Source organism: Ptychodera flava, chromosome 8 (assembly GCF_041260155.1).
Source record: "Ptychodera flava strain L36383 chromosome 8, AS_Pfla_20210202, whole genome shotgun sequence".
NCBI classification, from domain to species: domain Eukaryota; kingdom Metazoa; phylum Hemichordata; class Enteropneusta; family Ptychoderidae; genus Ptychodera; species Ptychodera flava.
Window position 1 is genome coordinate 45,524,762 of NC_091935.1, and position 22,793 is coordinate 45,547,554.

General features: G+C 36.1%; 2 protein-coding genes across 3 annotated transcripts; both read right to left on the reverse strand.

Annotated features, from left to right (window-relative positions):
* Positions 1-93: 93 nt before the first annotated feature.
* LOC139139422 (large ribosomal subunit protein mL64-like) lies at positions 94-3,861 on the reverse strand. The gene is made up of 2 exons (XM_070708331.1): positions 3,445-3,861; positions 94-705 (listed from the first exon to the last, which is right to left on the reverse strand). Exons 1-2 carry the CDS (start codon positions 3,834-3,836, stop codon positions 447-449), a joined length of 651 nt encoding a protein of 216 aa, XP_070564432.1. The 5' UTR covers positions 3,837-3,861; the 3' UTR covers positions 94-446.
* Positions 3,862-11,338: 7,477 nt separating this feature from the next.
* Positions 11,339-22,586, reverse strand: LOC139139423 (transmembrane protein 59-like). Of its 2 annotated transcripts, none has more exons than XM_070708332.1 (6): positions 22,378-22,586; positions 17,490-17,595; positions 16,083-16,177; positions 15,566-15,782; positions 14,648-14,907; positions 11,339-13,959 (listed from the first exon to the last, which is right to left on the reverse strand). In XM_070708332.1, the coding sequence occupies exons 1-6, from the start codon at positions 22,525-22,527 to the stop codon at positions 13,810-13,812; spliced, it is 978 nt and encodes a 325-aa protein (XP_070564433.1). In that variant the 5' UTR covers positions 22,528-22,586; the 3' UTR covers positions 11,339-13,809. The 2 variants fall into 2 exon arrangements, with proteins under 2 accessions (XP_070564433.1, XP_070564434.1); XM_070708333.1 differs by having other exon boundaries at positions 15,566-15,767; positions 22,378-22,585.
* Between the last annotated feature and the right edge of the window lie 207 nt (positions 22,587-22,793).

The window sequence follows — 22,793 nt, forward strand, 5'->3', positions numbered from 1 at the left end:
TGGTACTTCCTTTTATTGTCTCCTGTTCAAGGAGCATGCATGGAAGACATCTTCATTTGAGGAAGTCAGAGGTCAAATCACTGTCCACATGGCTTTCTATTTAATTCATCAAAATTTATTCTTTATCTACCATACAAGTAGCTTTCCAATATCACCACCACAGAGAATACTGCTTTGCACATGAAAGTGTGTATGATGAATCATTGAATACAGTTTTCTTATTGTTATAGCACACAGTAAATCTTTTGCATGGCATATTGAACAGACCGCTGTGATCTGAAAGCCTTTCACAGCTGTGAGGTTGCCAGTATGCAAACTGCTAAAACAATTTTTAACAGTCAAAAATGTTCATATTCAACATGTCATTTGCACTGACAGCAGTGCCGTTGACCGTTTAGTCTAACTTCTTCCCAATGTAACTTCCCAAACTTTTGATCATATGTTTATCAGTTCTTAATAATAATTCCTTTCTTTTTCAGTTCCTTTCTTCTTTTCCTTTCCTGCTTTTCAATTTCTTCCATGTATTTTTGAAATTTAGGATGCCGTGGATCAATGGCATATCCAAATTTTTCCTTGGCTTCCAGAAGCAAAAGTTCCCTCTTCTGTTTCTGTTGTCTTTGTTGTTCTCTTTTCTTTTCTTTTTCTTCGTAGTATTGCTGTATCAATTTTGGCATTCTTGCCATGCTTGCAGCAATATGCTTCTCCCTGCAAAAGTAACATGATACACAGTTTCAGAGTCCTGCTATTAACAGATAGCACACAATTACTATGTAAGTTGTTTGATACAATAACACATAACTATGATCACATAACAATGCATGGTTAAAATTCTGCATTTGCCTTGCAAACTGTCATGTTTCACATCTAGAACACAAATATGAAAAATGTTACAGGTCTTCCTGAATCAACAGCTGGCGGATTTGGCCTCTTTGCTTAAGTTATTGCTCTAACTTTGTAAGTGTTGCAATGAAAAAGACCTGTGTTCTGTTCAGTATCAAATTTATGATATTTGTATGCACTACCTTTTGCCAGAATCAGATTTTATTAGTGTATGTCCGAGTCACAGTAAGTGTAATTCAATTTTGTCAAAAGATTTATTTACCTGTCGTATGAATTGACATGAAAGTTATAGCTTAACCAAAACTCTGGAATAAGTCCTTGGTAAAACAAATATTTCTACAGAACCACATGTATATGTTTATTACTTGAGATATCCTCACTCAATGATAACACTGAAAGAAATGTTTTATATTTTGGCAGTGAACATGTACCAGTATACTTTCACTGAAACGCTGAGTGATACAGCACAGGTACTTCAATTCTAAAAAGGTTCTTCTTCTTTACGATTTTTTAGTTGACCTTATAGACCTAAGGCTCAGGAAGCAGCCTGTCCATATGAATCTGCTAAATTTGTAAATTGCAGGATACAAAATCTATAAAATTACATCCAACCATAGCTTTGTTCAAAATCAACATGATCAGATGCATGGGAAGTATTCAATGTGCCTTTGTCATATTCCATTATAAATTTATTGAAGTTTGCAGCTTTTGTCAGCACAAATCAAACACAGTATTTGAGGGACTTTGGTGTAGCCACTTTGGAAACTATCAAAAAGTAATCTCAATGGATAATGTGAGTGAATTGATGAAGAGAAAACAGACTTTATGATTTCGGTTGTAGCGTATCGCCCCTAGATCCTGTACACAATGTGTGTGGTACCACAGATGTGACATTGTGATGATATGTGTTGTTTAATAGCAAGTAATTATTTCAAATTTTCTTTTAGTGCATTTAATACTCCTTTCCTAATCGTGATGAGGAACACCCCCCTACCCTAATATGTGAATGATAATAGCCAGCGGCCAAAGATTCATAGAGTGACCATAGTTCAGTGTTAGCATAAACACGGTCCGTCAACAAAAATGGAGGGACGGTGGCATGGAGGTAGCTGTGGAAACGCAGCTATCTGTTGGCGGGGTAGTGCGTGTCCCTATACGGGTCAAAGGTCAACCCCGTCACGGATAGCTGCAGACCAACTGCGAGCGAAAGTGGGTCTATTACGACAACACCACATGTATCGGATCTTTGAACGGCAAAATAAACCAAAGTGAGTGTAATTCAATAAAATGACCAATACCTGCCTGAACGCATTCGAACATGAATAGCATGACAGCCGGTCAGAGTCCTTATTAGCATATCAATAGAAGTCAAAGTTCGCTGCTGGAGTGAAAATCTTGAGTACTCCTCGGAAAATCAGCCGCATTACGTAAACGAACCAGAAATTTTGTTCACAAAAGGAGTTAGGAAATGAGCAATAATCAGAGTTCAGGCAGGTATAGGTCATTTTATTGAATTACGCTCACTGTGGTTTATTTTGCCGTTCAAAGATCCGATACATGTGCTGTTGTCATAATAGACCCACTTTCGCTCGCAGTTGGCCCGCAGCTATCTGCGGCGGGGTTGACCTTTGACCTGCATAGCGACGCACGCTACCCCACCAACAGATAGCTGCGTTTCCACAGCTGGCATGGAGGTACCTCATGGTGTTAGGGGTAGACTATTTGATATCCTTGGGGGGGGTCTGGAATTTAAGACGTTGCATTTTTTTTTGCACCTGATCCACTGTTCAAATTTTTTTTCACTCTCTGATTACAGGTAACTTTTTTTTCTCACACTCCTCATTTGGATACTTTTTTCTCCCAACAAAAAATATACAGTCCTCTACTGTGTGCAGAGTAAAGTGTTGTACATTAGATAATCAGTTGGAACTCAATACTTGTACATATATTCAAATGTACCTCTGAAAGAGTGTAGTTCAGGTGATAAAATAAATGCACAAGATCTAAGGAAAAAGACATCTCTGCATAGACTAACTCTTTAGCTCAGTCAGTTGCCCAGAATATAGAGGAGATGACATTGGGATGTCAAAATCAGTGGAAACAAATAAGCTAACAAACAGAACAAGAAGTTTAAAAAGCCAAAAGTTGCTACATTATACAGTACTGACCAAAATTGTACCCTTGGGATCGAGCTATATGAGGAAGACATTAAAATTTAAATATAGCAATTCTCAAATGTATTTGGCCAAATAGCCATTGTGCTCATACAGTCTTCAATTTGCGTCCGAAGGGCGCCCTGAAAATAAAAAATGTGTACCAGAAAGTAACTTTTGATGGATTTCTTTTCTTTCACCTTAGTGAGTCATCTTTTTTCCTCACCCCCCCCCCCCCCCGGCTTGTTTTTTTTTCATTGACATTCGCCGGGAATGTTTTTTTTAAATCTTCCAAACCCCTAGGATATTAAATGGTCCACCCTTAGTGACCCCATACTACACAGGCTAGGCGCGCCGTAGTTGACAGCGCTTTCGGTGAAGCAGAAGCGCTATCAACTACGGCGGTGCCTGTGCCGTAGAGTGTCGCTTCTGCCTCCATTTCCATAGTTACCTCTTGATTCGCTCCTTTTCTTCCTTTACTCTCTCCGCCTCTATGTCGGCTTGCATTTGCTGTAAGGTGGGATACTCTTTTTCATCTTCGACGATTTCTTCGAGTTCTTTAGCCGTCGGCCACATGACGCCAGGATCAAAACCAGACGCTCTGCCATGTCGGGCGTAAAGTTTACGCATGTGCTTTTTCGTCGTCATCCATCTCGGCAGTTCATCTTCATGTTGCAGCTGTTCAGCCCACGTCACTGTATCTGATTTGTCGGTACTATCTTCTGGAGCATCTACTACAGCGCTGCAATACTGATGTTTACCTAGAATACACGGGAAAAGACGACTTTTACTCCTGAGATCTAACGACAACACACGGACGAATGTTTTACACAGCGCCGCCATGATGCACGCAAATGTGACCTTAAAAAGGGCAGAGGTCATGCAGTGTGACGTCATTATGTCATATCATGATATGAGGCTAGGCGCGCACTAGCTGCACAGCCAGATTACAGATCATATACAAGTCAAGAACTTAGAGATCTCTGCTACTACTGCTGGGCATAACAGCATCCTTCCCTTTGCGTGGAGTAGCGCCCGATGCTGACTCAACAAAATCACACAAAACACTAATGTAAGATAAACAACAATGCAAACAACAACAACCAGATTTGTTGGTTCCCTGTGGTTTCTGAACAGGGGCAGAAAGCCGACTTGCTAGTAGTGGCATCTATACGATGTAATTTAGACATATCCATGGGCCTGGAGTGCAGTACGGTTGTTGCAAATCATCATTCATAGTTTGTGGAGGGACTCTGATAGGATAAACAGTATCGATAGATTTGAAAGTGCTTCGGATGTATTGTAAGTTCCAAACGGAGAACATCAACTAGAACGAGTCACGGAACATTATAAAATTCAACGTGAAGTGTAAATATACCTAATTACAAAAATTTCAAATGACATTTCACGAGTTAAACAACGTCAAGGTGGATGACCCGTGGCTAAACATTTTTTCAGTAAATACCTATGCTAAGCAATGTTTCTTCAGACTTTCCGCGATAGTTTGATGAAGTAAATGCGGCCAAAATTACAACATAAATACCACTGACGTTAACTTTACAATCTAGCCTAGCATGATCAATAAATACATTTACGAGATTTTCCAAACTTCTAAGTGTTTATCAACCTCGTCACCCATATTTGTCGATGCATGTATAAGAAATAAAATGATTCAATACATTAATTATGATTATTACACCATGAACTTATTTATTTATGCCATACTTTTTCTACTAGCTCTCCGGCATTCTTTCACTCGTCAGATTTCATTACGCGTAATTTTTTTTTAATTGATAGACGTACCAAGTTTCGCCAATTTCTCAGTACAATGCTACCTAAGCTCGTCCAAAAGTCACCAGGGATGTACAGTGAATATCACCAAAGTCATCTGTAGTCTATCTGCCTTTCTCAGGGCTTTAAGCATGAGAAAACTTATATTCAACTCACTTTGGCTACAACGGCAAAATTGACATCGAAACAGGCAGGTTAAAGTTCGATGCCGTTCCGCAACAAGTTTGAATACGCATGACAATATGCTTTTCCTAGAGGATATTTCCTCTGTCATTTTACTCCAACAGTCCCCCTGCTGAAGGACAAAAATGTGGGGACGATTGATTTGTACAGCAGTAGATTATTCACTACGAGTTCTCTGCTGCTTTACTGGCTATCAATTCTCACCTGAAAGTATTATCTAGCCTGAACAAGGACGTACGTTGAGTTAACCGCAAAGCTTTTGGCCCACCGTCCCTCCACCCTCCACCCACCATGGAGGGACGGTGGGTGGCCAGTTCAGAACTCCACCGTACCGCAATATTACCTGCAAGTACATACCTTATTTCATCTCCTTAACTATAACTGGTACTAATGTCAACTACTCGATCAATACAATGAATAATACTTTAAGAGAATTTGATAAAAATCGCTCTTGTAGTATTAAAAACATGTTTGAAGGCGATTGATTTTAGGGTAGTCACTTCAACCAGGTAGCTATTTTCGTTCTCCTGTCATGATGGCAGAGAGCGGCTGGACAAATTTCGGAAGAGACAATTTAAGATACCTCCAGGAGGTAGACTTGGAATAAATTTTTACCCAAGTATTCCAAGGAGAAGAGGATAAAACCACATGGTGAAGAGACCTTATTTTAGGGAGCCGATGTTTTTCCAACTTACCCCTAACTAGGATAATGACGCCCGAATCGTTATACTAAGCAATAGTAGGTAGTAAATATATATGCTAAGCAATGTTATGTCACCTTTTACACCGTACCTTGATGACGAAAATGTCGAAATTGGCGTATCAGAAATTACACGGACAGAGTAAGAGCGGTGAGAAGAAAATTAAAACCGTATCTTGATGATGCAAGAAAAAGGGACCAGAAATGCATTCTATCATACGATAAGTTGATAATTGAAGGGGAAGTTTTCATGTACGATATGGAAAGTGATAAAATAATCAAAATAAATAAATAGGGTTTTGGCCGAGGCTCAAATATAATTCATGACGAGGGTGCGACAACTACTGATAAGTCTGATCCAGTATTTAAGACTCTTAATTGTTTAATGTGGAATGTGAGAGGTTTATTGTCTAAATGGAAAAATCACGATTTTACTGAGTACATTAGAAGTTTTGATGTTATATCTCTGATCGAAACCTTTACAAACGAATCGCAAGTTCCTCCTCTGGATGGTTATTTTGTAAATTCAGTCAGTAGACAACGTACTAAAATAAGGGGAAGACAATCAGGTGGTATAGTAGTCTATATTAAAAATACTCTCGCAAATTTTACTCAGCGTTTATGTTTATCCAAAGATTATATTCTTTGGCTGAAATTTGACTTTCCGGGTCAAGAGAAACTGATAATTGGAATTCTATACATACCACCTGTTGATTCACCCTATTCAAGTGGACACATGTTTGCTGAGATCGAGAATGACATTGTGAACCTGACAGAGAAATATTCAAATGCTAAATTTATGTTAATGGGCGATTTTAACGCCCGCACTGCAGAGTTAAACGACTTCATTGACGATGACACTGGAATGTATGTACCAGTTGGTGAATACTATAGCGTTGATTTTAATATCGGTAATCGTTGTAATTGTGACAAGGAATCAAATGAGTACGGGTACAATTTACTTAGCTTGTGTAAAGCGGTGTCTTTTCGAATTGTAAATGGCCGCAAATCTTCCGATAAAGATGGAAATTTTACGTGTATAACCCACAATGGCGCTAGTGTTGTAGATTATATTTTAGTTTCACAAGATATTTTCAATGATATTGTAGACTTTAATGTTGGTTGCAGAATAGAATCCGACCATATGCCACTAGAGGCAGTACTAAAAACAAAGGTACACACAGACAATGGCGGAAGTGCTGATGATGAACAACAGAAAATGCAACAATATTCGAGATACACATTTACAGATGAAATGGGCACTGCTTTCAAGACAAATTTTCTGTCTGGTCATTATGATTTTCAATTTCGAGAAATTTATCTCGATCTAGATCATACAAATATAGATGGGGCGGTAACAAAGTTCAATGACCTTTTCTATGCACTATTACCGCCAAGGTTGCAGTCAGGTAACACTTCACACAATAAAAATCAGAATGGTTGGTTTGATAACGAATGTAAATTAGAACGAGCAAAGCTGCAAACTTCTCTGAGAAAATTTCGGCATACCAGACTTGCACAGGACCTCATCAATTTAAAGATACAAAAGAAAGAGTATAAACAAGTGTTATTAAAGAAAAAGGAAAGTTTTAGACAAAAGAGAATTACAGATTTTGTGAATGCAGCCCAAAACAATGATAGTAAAAAATTCTGGAGTTTTATGCGTACATCTAGAGTATCCATTCCTAAATCAATTAATTCATCTGAATGGTTGGAATATTTCAAATCTTTGTTTAATCCACCCAATGACCTTTATGAAAACTCAGAGTATACTGAATTGTGGGACCATTTTGATATCACTGTTGACAATTTTAACCGGGGTAATTTTGATCAGTTTCAATGGACCAGTATAATGATATTTTAAATTCACCGTTTACCATTGAGGAGGTGATGAAAGTATTAAAAGTTTGAAGTCAGGAAAGTCACCCGGTTCTGATGGTGTTCCACCAGAGTTTTTAAGTGTTGTTGTGATGAATTGTGTAATTTACTTTGTATTCTTTTCAATGGCATTTTCAGTTCAGGAAAATTTCCGAGAGCTTGGAGGGAAGGCATTATTTTTCCAATATTCAAAAAGGGGGCACGTGATTCAGCTTGTAATTATCGTGGTATTTCTTTACTCTCTGTAACAGGCAAAATTTTTGCTAGAATGTTGTACAATAGGCTTTGTAAATGGGATGCGACATGTCAATATACAAGGGAAGAACAAGCAGGTTTCAGAGCTGGGTACTGTACAATAGACAACATTTTATAATTAACCACTCATACAAAAATATTTAACAACTAAGAGGGGGCGTTTTTATTGTGCTTTTGTAGATTTTGAAAAAGCGTTTGACAGAGTAAATAGAATAGCAATGTTTTTCAAACTTGGCAATGCCGGTATTACAGGGAACATGTATCGTATACTACATTCTATGTATCAAGAAGTGAAGGCAAGCGTTTTAACCCCCTCTGGTTTAACAGATTTTTTCGATTGTCCTGTCGGTGTGAAACAAGGTTGCATCCTGTCTCCTTTTCTGTTTTCTTTCTTCATCAATGATTTACATAATGAACTCCGTGCAGATCATATTTTTGGGTGATGACGTTGGGTGTTCAATTGGTCTTGTCAAACTTTTCTATTTATTATTTGCCGATGATCTTGTTTTACTATCTTATAACGCTATTGGATTACAGAGACTACTCTCAAAATTAAAGTCTTATTGTGATAAATATAAATTAAGGGTTAATCTAAGTAAGACCAAAGTTGTAGTTTTCAGGAACGGTGGTATACTTAGAAGTTACGAAAAATGGTTTTATGGAAGTTGTGTCGTTGAAACCGTTCCATACTATGTATATCTTGGTTTTAAAGCTCTCATCAAGAGGTATTTGGTCAAGAGCTGTGGAACAGCTAGCCGATCAGGCAACAAAAGCTCTCCATGCTCTGATGATAAATGTAAAGAAATTAGGTCATGTACCCTTAAATTTATGTTTTAAGTTATTTGATACAAAAATTCTACCAATTCTACATTACGGTTGTGAGATATGGGGTTATATTGAAGCGCCAGCAATAGAAAATGTTCACATTAAGTTTTGTAAATTTTTGCTTTCATCACAGTCATTATATATTCATGCTTCGATAAGAGGAGAAATGGGTCGTTCAACTTTGAGAGCTATCCGTTTAACTAGAGTTATCAAATATTGGTTAAGAATTTTAAAGATGAACACAAATCGTTATGTTTTTCATTGCTACCATCTCCAATGTAAATTAGCTGATTCAAATAAGGAGTGTTGGGTAAAGCATGTGAAAGCAATTCTATTTTCATATGGGTTTGCTGAAGCATGGTATAATCAAGGGGTTGGAAATGAACTTTTATTTGTTAATAGCTTTCGTCAACGTTGCTTAGATATTGACTTCCAAAATTGGAGTGACGAAATAAATTTGTATACTAAATTGAGTAATTATAAATTATTTAAAACAAGTTTAGTTGCTGAACAATATCTTAAGATTGAAATGAAATCCATTTTCCGCTTGACACTGTTCAAATTTAGAGTTTCCGCTCACCCGTTGATGGTAGAGAAGGGTAGACACCTTGGTTTACAGTTCAATGAGAGAAAATGTCCAGTATGTCTTGATGCTGTTGAAGACGAATTCCATTTTCTTTTTGTTTGTCCACTGTATAATGACCTTAGAACTCAGTACATTCCTAGTTTTTACACGCAGCAACCTTTGTCACAGTATAAATTTATTGCACTCATGAATAACACAAAGCCAGACATCATCAGAAACTGTGCTCGATATCTGTTTTATGCTTTTCAAAAGAGGGCTTCCTCTATGAATGAATAGGAATGTGTCTAAATTTCTTGTTGGTACTTTTTGTATGATATTGCATGATGTTAAGTTCAAAGTTCACCGTTTGTTCTTTTAAGGTGAACCCCTGACCTCACTAGTTTTCTGTGTAATTGGTTATTATTGTACTAAGGGCCGGTGGCTATAGTGCTTTGGAATAAAGATTATTATTAAAATGTCGAAATTACATTTTTGACACAAAACGACGTTTGCGACCGACAAGCATCAATACATGGATGAAATTTACACAACTTGTCCTTGTTTATCCACCTCACGGTCGATTTCCGTATTGGTAAATGTATCAGAAATACACAAGTATAAATTCAAATACGTTCATCATGAAAGTAACACAGGAAAACCTCCATTAACAATAGGCTTTCTCTTTTGCTTGTGTACCCTCCCGTATTTATTCACTCGTCAGTCCCTTCCCTGCCAGCGATTGAAAAGGCGCCCTCATTGTCAACAATTGCGAGTCTGTTCACCTTTGCAAGGCCTTCACATGCATGAGTAAGCAGACGAAAACCTTAATCCAACCATGGATGTAAAAAATAGACTTTTTCATCCATGATCCAACCCACCATGGTTTTACTGTAACAGTCAAAATTGACATCAATTGGACCAGTCAATGAAAGTCTTTGAAGACATCTTTATTAGAGAAATTCAATAATAGTTCAGGAGGGGTATGCTTTCTGGCCCAAAATGCTATGTTGCCCTCTTTGAAAAACTGACAGCTGATGGAACCAAAATTTCATATTTCAATGATGTAGCTTCCCTGTACAAGTGATACTGAAGTTTTATTTCTGATCATCTGGTATATCCACATGATGATAGTAAGAATATTTACTTAAAATCATGTTTCCATAAGTGAGCCATTGCCTTTTGAACCAAAACTGTGAGGAAAACAATTATTTTATGTGTGCTCTGGGTTTCCTCAACAATTTCTCACAGCCTTTTAAAAGTAATTTGCAAATCATGACCTGCCACTTATCTTTCTTCTATATATGACCAAATGGGAGTCCATGAACAATACACATGGCCAATCTCCAGACAGAGATTGTGGTGCATTGTGGATAATCCAACCAAGTTTGAGAGTCTCTGAGTCATTGACTGCGCATCCCAAGCAGAGATTAGAGTGGCTACTGGTCAGACTCCGTAGCTAGCTTGTAATTGTCCATGCTGCGTTACAATCTCTGTGCGGAGACTGATATATGTACATGGCGAGCACTTTCTTCATTGAAATCACAAGTGACCAAAACAATGCATATGCAAAGCCCTCAGACAGATGTCATACCAACTCTCAAATCAGACAGGTCAAAGTTTGACAACAATTTTGAATATTCATGATAATCAGCTTTATCCATAGGAAGTTTCCTCTTTCAGTTACTCCATCACTGGGACCAGAAATAAAAATTAGTCTAGCTTTTGCAACATGGTCAGGCACATAATCTTCACAATCTAGTTGGCAAATGGTACAATAGTACTGAAAGAAGTCCTTTTGGAGCTTATGGTATGTGTGGTCCACATTTTCAAATGGTATTCATCTCTGTGAAAATGTTAAAAGACAGGATATGAAAGTAATTTTCTTGCATTTCTACGAGTGGGTCTGACCGCAGAGGAGTAAGTTCAATGATGGAAGAGGGCCTTTGCTAAATTTTAATGTTCATTGAGGCAACTGGATATATGTGCAGTACAACATAAACAACATACAGTAAGGGGAGACACTTGTAAGATGGAAATGTCCTCACAACTAGAACATAATTAATTTTCATGAATAATTTGATCCAATCTGTCATCAGAAGAGTATAAACTATGATGTCAATTCAAATAAATTTACAATAACATACAATGTTAGTGTATTACCAAATATTCCCTTTATTGAATAGCAAGACTTCTTAACCTGGACACCATTACAGGAATGTGCTCCACAACTTGCTGCTTAAACAATTTCAGATTTCAAGAAAAAAATTACTCTGGTAATTGAAATGTAATGACCTATTTTAGTGTTTGTTTACCATGGTATATATTTACACAAGTACATAAATCTACAGATACTCTATATACGCACCAAATACTAGTAATAGATTAAAAGTGCCAACAATTTAAATAAGTAGAAAACTACCATATACAATGATACTTCACAGTAACGCCAGTGTCAGTTGTTGATGACTTAATAAGTATGTAACATGCAGAAAAGTAACATCGTCTTTTGCTTCCTAAACAATTGACAGTTAATCATCATCAAATAAAACGTCACCAACCTGAAATGTTTATTGTACGGTACTTCTGCAACTTACTGACCATGATTTTGTCAACACCGACCAAAACAAAAAAAATCAATGATGGAATTTTATCACCAAACAAATCATGATCCAGTTTAAAATGAAGTTTGAAAGTTTCAACATGCACTGTCAAACGGGAGTTAAACACTGAAGAGCAGCAGTTTCCAAAATGTTGTCCCTGATTGGTAAAAACTACTTTGTAAACATCTGTAGGATTTATTTTGGTCTATAGTCCTTGTGACTGTATAGACTCAAAGACCAGACTGTCAAAGCCAAGAATCCAAGCTGCACTTTAAATTCAAAAATCATAATATTGATGTAATGAAAAACCGATTTCCTTTAGAAAGATAATATTGAAGTATGCTGAGCAATGACAAAGAACATTACATATGTTTGTGTAATTTTATAGACTTTTGACGTTTAATTTGTTACCTTTGGTTAATACCACTTGACTTTTCCACATATTGAACATAGTGAACTAATAATGAGGCTGTTTACCCTTTCCTGGAAATTAAAATGATGACAAGAATTGAAAACTACCAATCTTTACAAAGAAGTATAACAGTATTGGATGTGGTTTACAAAAAGTACAGGAACTACTGGTAGTAAAGTTTCAATAAATAGCCATTTGTTATCATCAGATCATACAATGACTGCTGTTGGCGCTCTTCAAGTTCCATATAAGAGAGACATGAAACACATGTACATATGCAGTCATATTGATTGACCAATGTAACACAGATATGAAACACATGTACATATGCAGTCATCTGGTGACACATCATGGAACTGTGCATACACATTCATGTGAATTCAGTATAAAGATTCTGAGATCACTGATTTCTGCTTGCCATACTGATGCGTGCGGTTCAGTGGATGTGTCCAAAATTGTGAATTTGCAAAATTGTAATCATATTAAAGCTGTGCTTTTTCCATTTTGGAAGAAAATTGAGGGCAAAGTATCCTTCTAAATGTAACATAGTGTTCAAATCAGTCATTGTCAAATCTACACAACACATTTTGTCACATCTGCTTATCCCTAACTTTAAGCAGGATGATACAAGCTCACAAACATGTACATATATCACTTGTGAAAGATAATGTTCAATTGAACAGACTTTAAAAGACATATTTATAGCAATTACTGTGACAGCCCAACCGTGTACATTGCACTCTCAGATGTAAAGATCTAATCATATTCATTGCACTATTAGTATCATGTCTGACAGGGAGATCTGTTCTATGATGGCAGTCCCTCACTCTGGAAAGGACTAAAGGCATGGACCTACCACATTTCAAATCACTCTCACCAAGAACTCTTTTTTATCAATAGATAAATGGGTGACTGACGACAAAGTTGTCTTTGCTGAAGAAACAGTCTAAGAAACAAAGGATTATTGCAATTGTATCACATGGAAATTATGACCAAAAATACTGATGTCAATAATTCACATCCTCTCTTTTTATCTAAAAAAATGAAGAAGTACTTCTACATTGTAAGTTTTGGCAAGGGAATCAATTTAGCCATAATAAAAATCCCTTGACAAATGTGAAAAACAAACAGTAACATCTTGTAAACTCTTTCCCACTAAATTAGGATCATCTTATCTGTTATGGGCTTTATGCAAATTTGTTTCAACATCCCGTCACTTCAATTAGCGAACCAAACTGGTAACTGCATTCATGCAAAAACCCATTTTGAAACCGAATTCAAACAAAACCATTGTAAACACATTTTACCAGACTATCCCTTTCTTTATAAAAGATTTGTAACTAATTGTGATGAACTGATTTGAAACTTTAACAAAATTCACACAGACCTGCTATGATACACAGTGCATAATTACAAATTTAGTCACGACTTTGCCACCCCACTCAAAAAAATAAACTTAGTCTAAAGGATGGAAACATATGAGAGACAAAGTAACATACCAGGAGTTCGAATGACATCCACACCAAATACTTTTGTACACTTAGCAAATCAAATGCTACAGAAAACCCTGTTTATTTTCACATTCTAGGGTAAGCAATTAATGCAGTTTATATCTTTGACTGTGTATTATCAATGTGGATTTTCATAGGTAAGGGTTCAGCATCTTCATCTGGTGAAGCTGGTTTAATGTAGACTGGATATGGGTATTTGTCTTTGCTTTCATTCAGGTATTCCAAATCTCCATAAATACTCAGTTTCTGTTGGATAAAACACAAAAAACATACATTATGCATTCATCAATGTTATCCAAGTGCTTCAGAAATTAACTTCTGTACACATTGTTTCAATGCTGAGGATAAAAAGATCGTCTTTCACTTTGTGTAATACTCCACGTTTGCAAAAGTTTAAGAGCTTCAAATTTATTGTAAAAATTAGAATAAAATGTTTGATGGCAACTTTTTATAATTTTTCCCCCATTTGATATTAATTTGGTGATTCTCAGAAAGCAACGCAATGATTTCGGAAACAGAGGTATCTTGCTTCCAAACCTCAAATTTCAAGTGTTTGGACGATATTGGATAGACTCTACCATTGTTACAGCCACCACAAACTCTATATACATTCCCATGTATTTAGCTGAACAACTGGTAATATTGATCAGTTGAGGTACAAAGATGCAAATTAATTAATTACATGTAATTTTAAACAAACATATTTAAAGCTACCCTGTGGTATGCCGGAGGGAATACTGGCAAGAGACCTCCACATCCCAATGGGTCAAATGATACCACCTTATAGTTTGTCTCAAGAAACCACACATCTGCATGGACAGGTCATGAAATGAGACGTAACAGACAGTCTATGGCAAACAACTCTACACCAGCATAGGCCATGGACCAAGATTTCATTATGGTCTACAACTTCCATTTTCAAGTGTCATCTCACCTCTTTACGCACTCTTTGATCTGGAGCCGTGACAGTTGTAGCACAACACAGCCACAATAAAGCCATGGATGATAGGAATATAGTGGCACTTAAAACCCATCTTGGCAATCCTGATTTCTTAGAAACACATGCTAACCAATCATTAGAATCATCTCCATCACTGATCATCATAGCTGCTGATGGTCCTTTCTCTCCATCATCATTCTTCAAGGCTTGTAAATTGGTTTCAATATCCCGTAACATCTTGTCAGAACCTAGAACTGGTAAAACACATATATTTGTGAATTGGCTAACTATGCAAGCAATGAATATTTGCCAATCAAATAGAGAAAATTCTTTCTGAGACATTTTAATTCCAGGTCTTACCCATTTCCATATTTTGAAATATTTGCTTTACTTGTCGCCACAGATTCTTCACTAAACATGCTTTACACAAAATTTTCTGGATTCTTAAAAGTGTATGAATAACCACTAGTCAATATTACACTATGAATACTAAGGTATGACTTTGAACAAAAGTGGTTGATATCAGCGATGTCATATTGAGTACCACAGTTCATTGCATTGAAAACAAAGTGTGAATGGATCTAGTGACAACAGTGCAAACTGTCAGATAATTTACTTTCCTTGATTCATAGAAAAGAAATGAATGCAGATTAAAACAATGAAGTATTATTCATGTCATTATATCAAGTATGAAACATTCATTTTAATCTTAATCTGAGGTCTGTGAGATTTTCAGTCTGATCTGTACATTACATTAGATAGGTCAGAATGTAACATGATTTTTACAACAAATGCCGTAAACTATACTTTCATTGTACAATGTTTGTATCGTGACTCGACGGTTTGTCCACTCTTGTTCCAGAAATGTTCATTTTGAAGATATTTGTGTCTAACTGTTGCATAAATACTTACAATTATCGCCGTCAGCCCAGGGACCTGATGTAAATATTTGAGGCTGTGATTGAAACATATAGACTTTGCCATTGTCTGATTCCATGTACATAGACCATGACCATGATACATAACTCTTTGCATTGTCCAAGAAATTATTATAGAAGTGTCGTACCAGTAACATAGGTTCCAAGACATGAATTGGTGAAGGTTCTCCTGCAAGCTGAATCATTAAAAGCTATACTTCAATAATAGCAAATCAAGTTTTCACATTTGAACACTTCAACAATGAATCAGTACTAATACAAGGTTCATGTACGCAGCCTTGCAATAAATATAACTAACTGACAATGCTCCTTCACGTTTGAATGTGACCAAGTTTTACTACATGTAACTGCATATGAACTACAAAACAAAACAAATCATAAACAATTTCTTTTTACAATGTAACAACATTTATGTCACAACTCTATGTTGATTGTAGCCCCCCTAGGTTGAAGTGGTTTGGTAAATCCTTGTAAATGAAAGATGTACTTACTTCTTCAACTCTTTTCTTTGCAAAAGGAAGTTGATTCTGACATCCCAAGTTACAAGCATACATATTGCCGGGTAGAGTATAGGCTTCTTGACAAGCTAATAGACAGTGAAGAACAAAATATTAATTTATTACATCATGCCTCGAGGTGAATGCAAATCAGTGCATTGATTTGAATAGGAACATCCGGGATGTTAGCGGGCTGGTGAACGATGTACTGACTGGTTTCCATGGTTACCCAGGCCAGTGAAGCCTTTTGATGTTTTCGACGTCAAAGTAGACGCTTAACGCTAGATGTAAAATATCAGTGCGCGCACTGCTATTTGGACGTTCGTTAAAATCTGTTTGATGCTGGTCAATAATGGTAAAATTGTTTGAAAATGCCCTGCATTTAAATAAATGTCATATAGCATTAACTGTGAAGAGGCATGTAATAAAAATATTATTGCCTGAATACATGGGTTTATGTGCCCTCGCAGCAGGAGACAATTTGCCCTCCTGGCGTCAGGTAAATTGTCACCTACTCTCGGGCACCTAAACCCATGTATTCAGGCAATAATATATAATAGAGTTACCCTCAGATACGTAGATAAAACAATTGATAAATTGATCAAGCAAAGTATCAACTTATTAGTATCCATCAGGGACACTCACTGGCATTTCACAACGTTAGACACAAATAACCCTCAGAAAGAGGTACGTCTATGTCTTGATTCAAAGATTTCAACGATTGCTTCCTACTAAATTTCCTATTGTAGGCTATTACATAGAAGTAAATGAATGGTCTTAATATGACTTGAGCTTTGTCTTCAAAAGTTTCAGTTTAAGTATATGTATACATGATCTTGATCAAAGAGATCTACACAGCTTGAACGGTTAAATCAGTTTTGACACATACGATGGAGCCAACTTAGTTGATGACTTTGTACTAGAAGCAGAATTTGAACTCTATACAAGTTCTGTATTATAAATGCAGTTGTTTCTGAACAGGAGTGATCAGATCTAATATCTTGGAACATGTCAGGTGACAAGCACATTTTAAGCTTTTTGAAGACGCCTGGGTTATGAGTTGGGTAATGTAATTAATACAGCAGAGCATTTCTATGGTCATATTTTACCATGAATTGAACAAACCAGTCTCAGACATATCTTTTGAGATAAATATTTACAAATACATCCAATACAATGCATGAAGACTCTGACAGCTGGTGATAACAATACTTACACTCAACACAAACTGTAATGGGTTCAATAATCATTCAAAGCCTGTATGTAGTGTCAAATCTCGGACAACCAAACCAAAATTGTAGTGGCTATGTTTATCATCAATACAATCATAGGAATAATACTCAATTCCTCCTGTATTGTAGTGTCAAAGAAGAAAATGAATGGATTGAGTCAATACTGTACCTGCATTACAGTGGATGGTTGTTCCATTGAAATCATTGGAATCTTCCACAAACTCCATGATGGAAAACATTCTACATCCTCTCTTGCAAGCAAACAGGTGTTCTGCCTATAGATTGAAATTAACACATAACAAGAAGTAATGAATAAATATTTGCCATCTCAAACTGTTCTTCAACACGATAAAAAATGAATGGTGCTACGTGGCAGCAGTGACATATATGTCTTCTTATAACTTCCTCATCCACTGTCTGGATAAGATTATTTAGAGTTTTATATTTTTCTGTTTGAGAAATATAAAGAACTCCAATCAAAAATTTAATTACAAATTTAAAAATATATAGTAACTAAAATAATACACAATTTCACCTCAAATATTACAACATACATACCATGGAAATTTGTATACAAAAGCAGTATACGTGTAACATACATGCATGCACATGCATCTTTAACAGAGAGACAGAATGATAGTTGCTTTGATCTGCTACAGGTTTAAATTCACACGGAATGTATTAATCCTCTGATTTAGTTAATACTGAAAACTTGATCAATAATATTGCATGTCATTGCAATGTGTACATAGGCAAAATACTTTAACATGTATCACATGGAATTGTTAGTAGGTTGCAGAAAGTAATGGTGAACAATTTGATACCTTGCTCAGTCAGTATATTATTTATACTCAGATACAGTACTCTAGCCATTACAATTATTTTTAGTTGAGTTTACTAGCACTTAATAATTGATAATGTCAAGACAGTGTAAAATAATTGATCATGGAACTTCCTGATGGCACTTGGCTTATTTGCATGGATATATATTACCATTTAGCTTAATGAGCTTTGATCGTTTTCAGGGATTAACAAACACACACAGCTATAATAATTTTACTCTGCATACTACAAATGTCATGACTTTCTTGTTTCATACTCCTTCATAAAACCTGGTTGAAGGTGTAAATTGCTTCAAAGTTCAGCTTCAAGTGATACACTTGACAAGTTGTATAATATTAAATTCAATGTAGGATGATATATCGTTCTTTGTTCATGGGCTGGAGTAATCATTTTATAATTCTGAGGGCAAATTTTCTTGTTATTGGTAACAACATATTCCATATTAACTATTCATGGAAAGGCTGTAAATTTGTTAGATAGATGGGCAGGGATGATTTCAGTGCAATTTGTACCAATGATGTCATAATGTATTTGCATGTGTAAATTTAGTTTTTTCATTATTTTATTAGTCTAAGATCAGACATAGAGGTGTGCTAAGTCTGAGTAGTGTATTGGAACTGATCATACAAAACAGTGTACAGCCACTACACAAATTTTGACAACGTTTTGGTGTTGAACTGTTCATATTGCTATCCCATGGCTTGTAAAAATCCGTACAAACATAAAAAAGTAATTTACTGCAACATTTGATTTGCTCTGATTTCAATTTACATCATGCTTCATGGTCATATGGGAGCCATATGACCTTCAAATAAAGCATAAATGACTTTGACACTTCAACTGCTCTGAAAACACCACTGCATTCCTTCAACCAGTATCACTAGGGCGACATCTACATGACATGGTTCCACAACTGCTGCACTGAAAATCTCTACCTGATGGCAACAGCTTGCAGAGACAACAGATTTAACTCACATGTGATACTGAGTCAGAAAACTGCGCAACTGATAGATCTCTGACAGGGATTACAATCACTCTACATGTACATGCATCCTCGTAATTTAAATAAACTGATTTATGCCTGTATTATGTTTTTCTAATTTTAAAGAACTTTATCATGGTGTTGGAACTGTTGTATATGATATAAGAAATTGTAAATAAATCATTTAAATAATCTGACTTCACGCTGAGTTCTCATATGCACATCTGATTAAAGTCTATATCATAAGATCATCTACATCTATGTTGTATTACTGTACACAAAGTGCACACAAGTAAATCTGATTTAAATCTACATCACAAGATCATTTATTGCACACATATACCGTACATGTAGCTGTCTATGTCTATCATACTACACTGTGGCAGAACTCCTTTATGGCTGACAATTGCTTTCAAAACAGCATGAAAATCACTAATTCACTTCGCATGAACGGGATATGCAAATGTACAAAGGCTACACATAATGCAAATGTAAGTGAAGACTAGGATCTAATCAGTCCTTATCTTGTACAAGTGGTCCATAAACATGCTACTGTTTCAGGTTATCCACTTAAAAACTAAAATCTCAAAGAAAAAACTGACTTAACATTTTTGAAGTTCCTATAACTTTCCATATTCCCCTAAAGCTTACAGAAGTTATAAATGAGTGGTTTTCACCATACTGGATGTAGAACTTAATCTCAATAAAGACGCTGCATTGGCTGTTATCTTTTTGTAACAACTAGAAACTAACAATTCTAATACTCAACTACAGGTTGACACACTCACAAGGGTTAATTCTAGGACCTTTTACAGAAGACACGTCATGTACAGTACACGTGTCAATTTTTTTAAACAAACATGTTAACCACATGTACCTTGCAACAGTTGCTGCTGGAATTCATAAAACATATGAAAAGCCGTACACCTGTCATGGAACTTACAAAATCACTTCATAACTACAAAATAAATTGTAATTGATAATAAATTACCCCTATTTTTTCTCACCCTAGAATTGATCTATGGTGCAAAGACCATCTAGTGAATGATTTCCTAAATAAATGTATTTATCTATAGGTGCTAATTCATTGATGAGCACTGTATGATAATGCATACATGTACCTCAAACCATACACTGGCAAAGACTATCTAGAGTACAAATTATGGCATGACTTGAACTATTAACAAAAGAATTGCTGACCAGATGTTGTCAGTTGTATTTAGCAATGCTGCAGTCATGTACAAATTGGCCAAACTCTATCCTCTCTATCATGGGTGTAGGTCACAGCGGCTTGTGTGACATAATTTCTGTCCTACATTATGGTACATATATGATATATACACATAACACTTTTTATACAGATAGCCAGCAAACATAAATACACAAATGTAAATCAATTTAAAATGATACACTCTGACTATGTCTGCCACTTGAGAAACATTACTTTCAGAATTTCTGAAGACTGAGCTATATTTGTCAGATTATGATAAACTTGTTGCAAAACTTAATGTTTTGCAATTATGGATTTATTACTTTCTCACTGGTAATACAAATGTAAAGCAAATGGTGTCCTGCATGTTTGACTCATTCTGTTAAAACAAAATTATAAATAAAACACATTCATGATGCATCTTACCAGATGTCATTTTGTATTCTTCATTTCATTAAATTCTGTTTGTTGATACACGATTGCTCATGTACAAGATGAACATGTTGCATATGCATTTACTATTATTACAGCAGCAATACTACCTACAAATCTGATGGCACTAGCAACAACTACCTTAACTCAAGTCTATTTCTTTATGCTGTGTGATTACACACATTCAATACTTAACTTGAAATACTGAACCTACAGATATTTACCAAGATGTGAAATATTGCACACAAGCAAATATGACAATCATTATATATTGCGTCTATAAAACACTTTGGTATCACCTATTATGCCAAGATAAAATACTGCCTATCATTCAGTTGTAAGCGCTAGTGTGACACTTGTGGTTTGATTTGCAAGGAAAACATGTAAAACAGAAATAACTTTAAGAAATGGTAACATACAAGATTTCTGGACAATTTAATCTTCAGATGCATCCTATCAGTTGACTTGGTCATTGAAAAAAAGTTTGATCATCTACATTTTCACGCTTTCGAAATCAAAAAGTCCACTGTCATTAAAGTTCAAATTCACTGTATCTTTTAATGACTGCAGCACTATCAAATTGCCTCTTTCCATGAAATTTGTGCAGAAAAACTTTAACATCATTCATATTTATAAAGACATTCATTTACTCCTATCTGAGATTTATATTCATTACAAATCTGAGCAAAAAACAGCTTTTTTCAGTTGGTGATCATGGATTGATTCTCCTTGATCATGGATTGTTTTACAGTGTTTGTTTGTCTTTTTATGTGTTGCCATGACAATTGCCAAGTTTGGGATACCATAGTCATATTGTATTGAATAGAATTCATCATGGTGATTTTATTAACCAGAAATGATGATGGTGGGATGCTATGGTCAGTATTAGAAGTACATCCATGCTCTGGGCCTAAAATGTACATATTCTCTTGTAAATCACTCCTGTCCCCTGTCAAATCCCTTATCACAAGTACAAGTGGTACGTTGTGCATAAAGGACAGTCATTATTTCACTTCAAAGATGCTATATCTGTCGTCGTCGCCCCCCCCCCCCCCCCCCCCGAAACCAACACGAATAATAATGAACACATAAAATTTACCACAGGAAAGACAGAGGACGAGGGGCAAATGCAAGCCAGTTGTTGTTGTACTTCAAGAAAAGAAAGAATGCATGGAAAGCGGTTGAAAAGTAGCACTAAGACAGTTTGTAAATTACAATGACGTTTTATAACGGAGTTCCCAATCCTTATCCTTTAGGAACACGTTTTGTGAAATGAATATTATGTGTCTGTCCGAAACCATTTCAGAGTGGGGTTTCCTTTTCAGAGCAATGTAAACATAACATGGCTGTGAGTATGAGTTCCGCACGACTGATACCGCGATCCAGGTTGAAACAGGTCTATAATTACAGTAAGATACTGGCGACAATGTGATTCGGTGTCCAATAGCTACCCTACACATTGAAAAAATTGTATGTGTAAGGTTTTTGGCGTGTTTATGACTGTTGTGACCTTACTCGATGAGCTGACGCTGGCAGAATATCATCAGTGTTCGGAAGCATAAACATGTAATAATAAGACTCGAATCAAACCTTTGGGTAAGTGTGCAGAGGGTAGGTCTGTTCGCAGACGTCCACACATGGTGATACGTCGTCTAATATGTTGTCAAAGACGTCCGAGGAACGGGCATATTGCGACAGAAAGGTAAAGATCAGTGTTACACAAACAGCATTCGCCGCCATCTTGAATACCCGAATAATCCTAAAGTCTCGTATTGTGCGAGAGCGAGAGTAGCTTGTCTCGTTCACTGCATGCAGGCAAGTTGTGCAGGTAGCAGTTCTCGAAATGAATTTTAGGGGAGAACCATTTGATTTCTGGGGGGTGGGGGGGCATGGAGGATTTTGAGAAAAAAAATTTGTCAACAGGTGAGATAGAAGAAAAAAAATATTGTCATAACAGACAGAAGTGAAAAAAACAATTGTCACAATGCACCAGAAATTAGCAAAAT

Excerpts from the sequence above, each read along its gene's own strand:
- LOC139139422 (XM_070708331.1), bottom strand. The coding sequence starts at position 3,836 with ATGGCGGCGCTGTGTAAAACATTCGTCCGTGTGTTGTCGTTAGATCTC. Across the intron at positions 706-3,444 it reads GAAAAGGAGCGAATCAAGAG|GGAGAAGCATATTGCTGCAA; the intron begins GTAACTATGGAA and ends TTACTTTTGCAG.
- LOC139139423 (XM_070708332.1), bottom strand. The coding sequence starts at position 22,527 with ATGGCGGCGAATGCTGTTTGTGTAACACTGATCTTTACCTTTCTGTCG. Across the intron at positions 16,178-17,489 it reads AACCATCCACTGTAATGCAG|CTTGTCAAGAAGCCTATACT; the intron begins GTACAGTATTGA and ends ACTGTCTATTAG. Across the intron at positions 14,908-15,565 it reads CTGGGCTGACGGCGATAATT|TTCTAGGTTCTGACAAGATG; the intron begins GTAAGTATTTAT and ends GTGTTTTACCAG.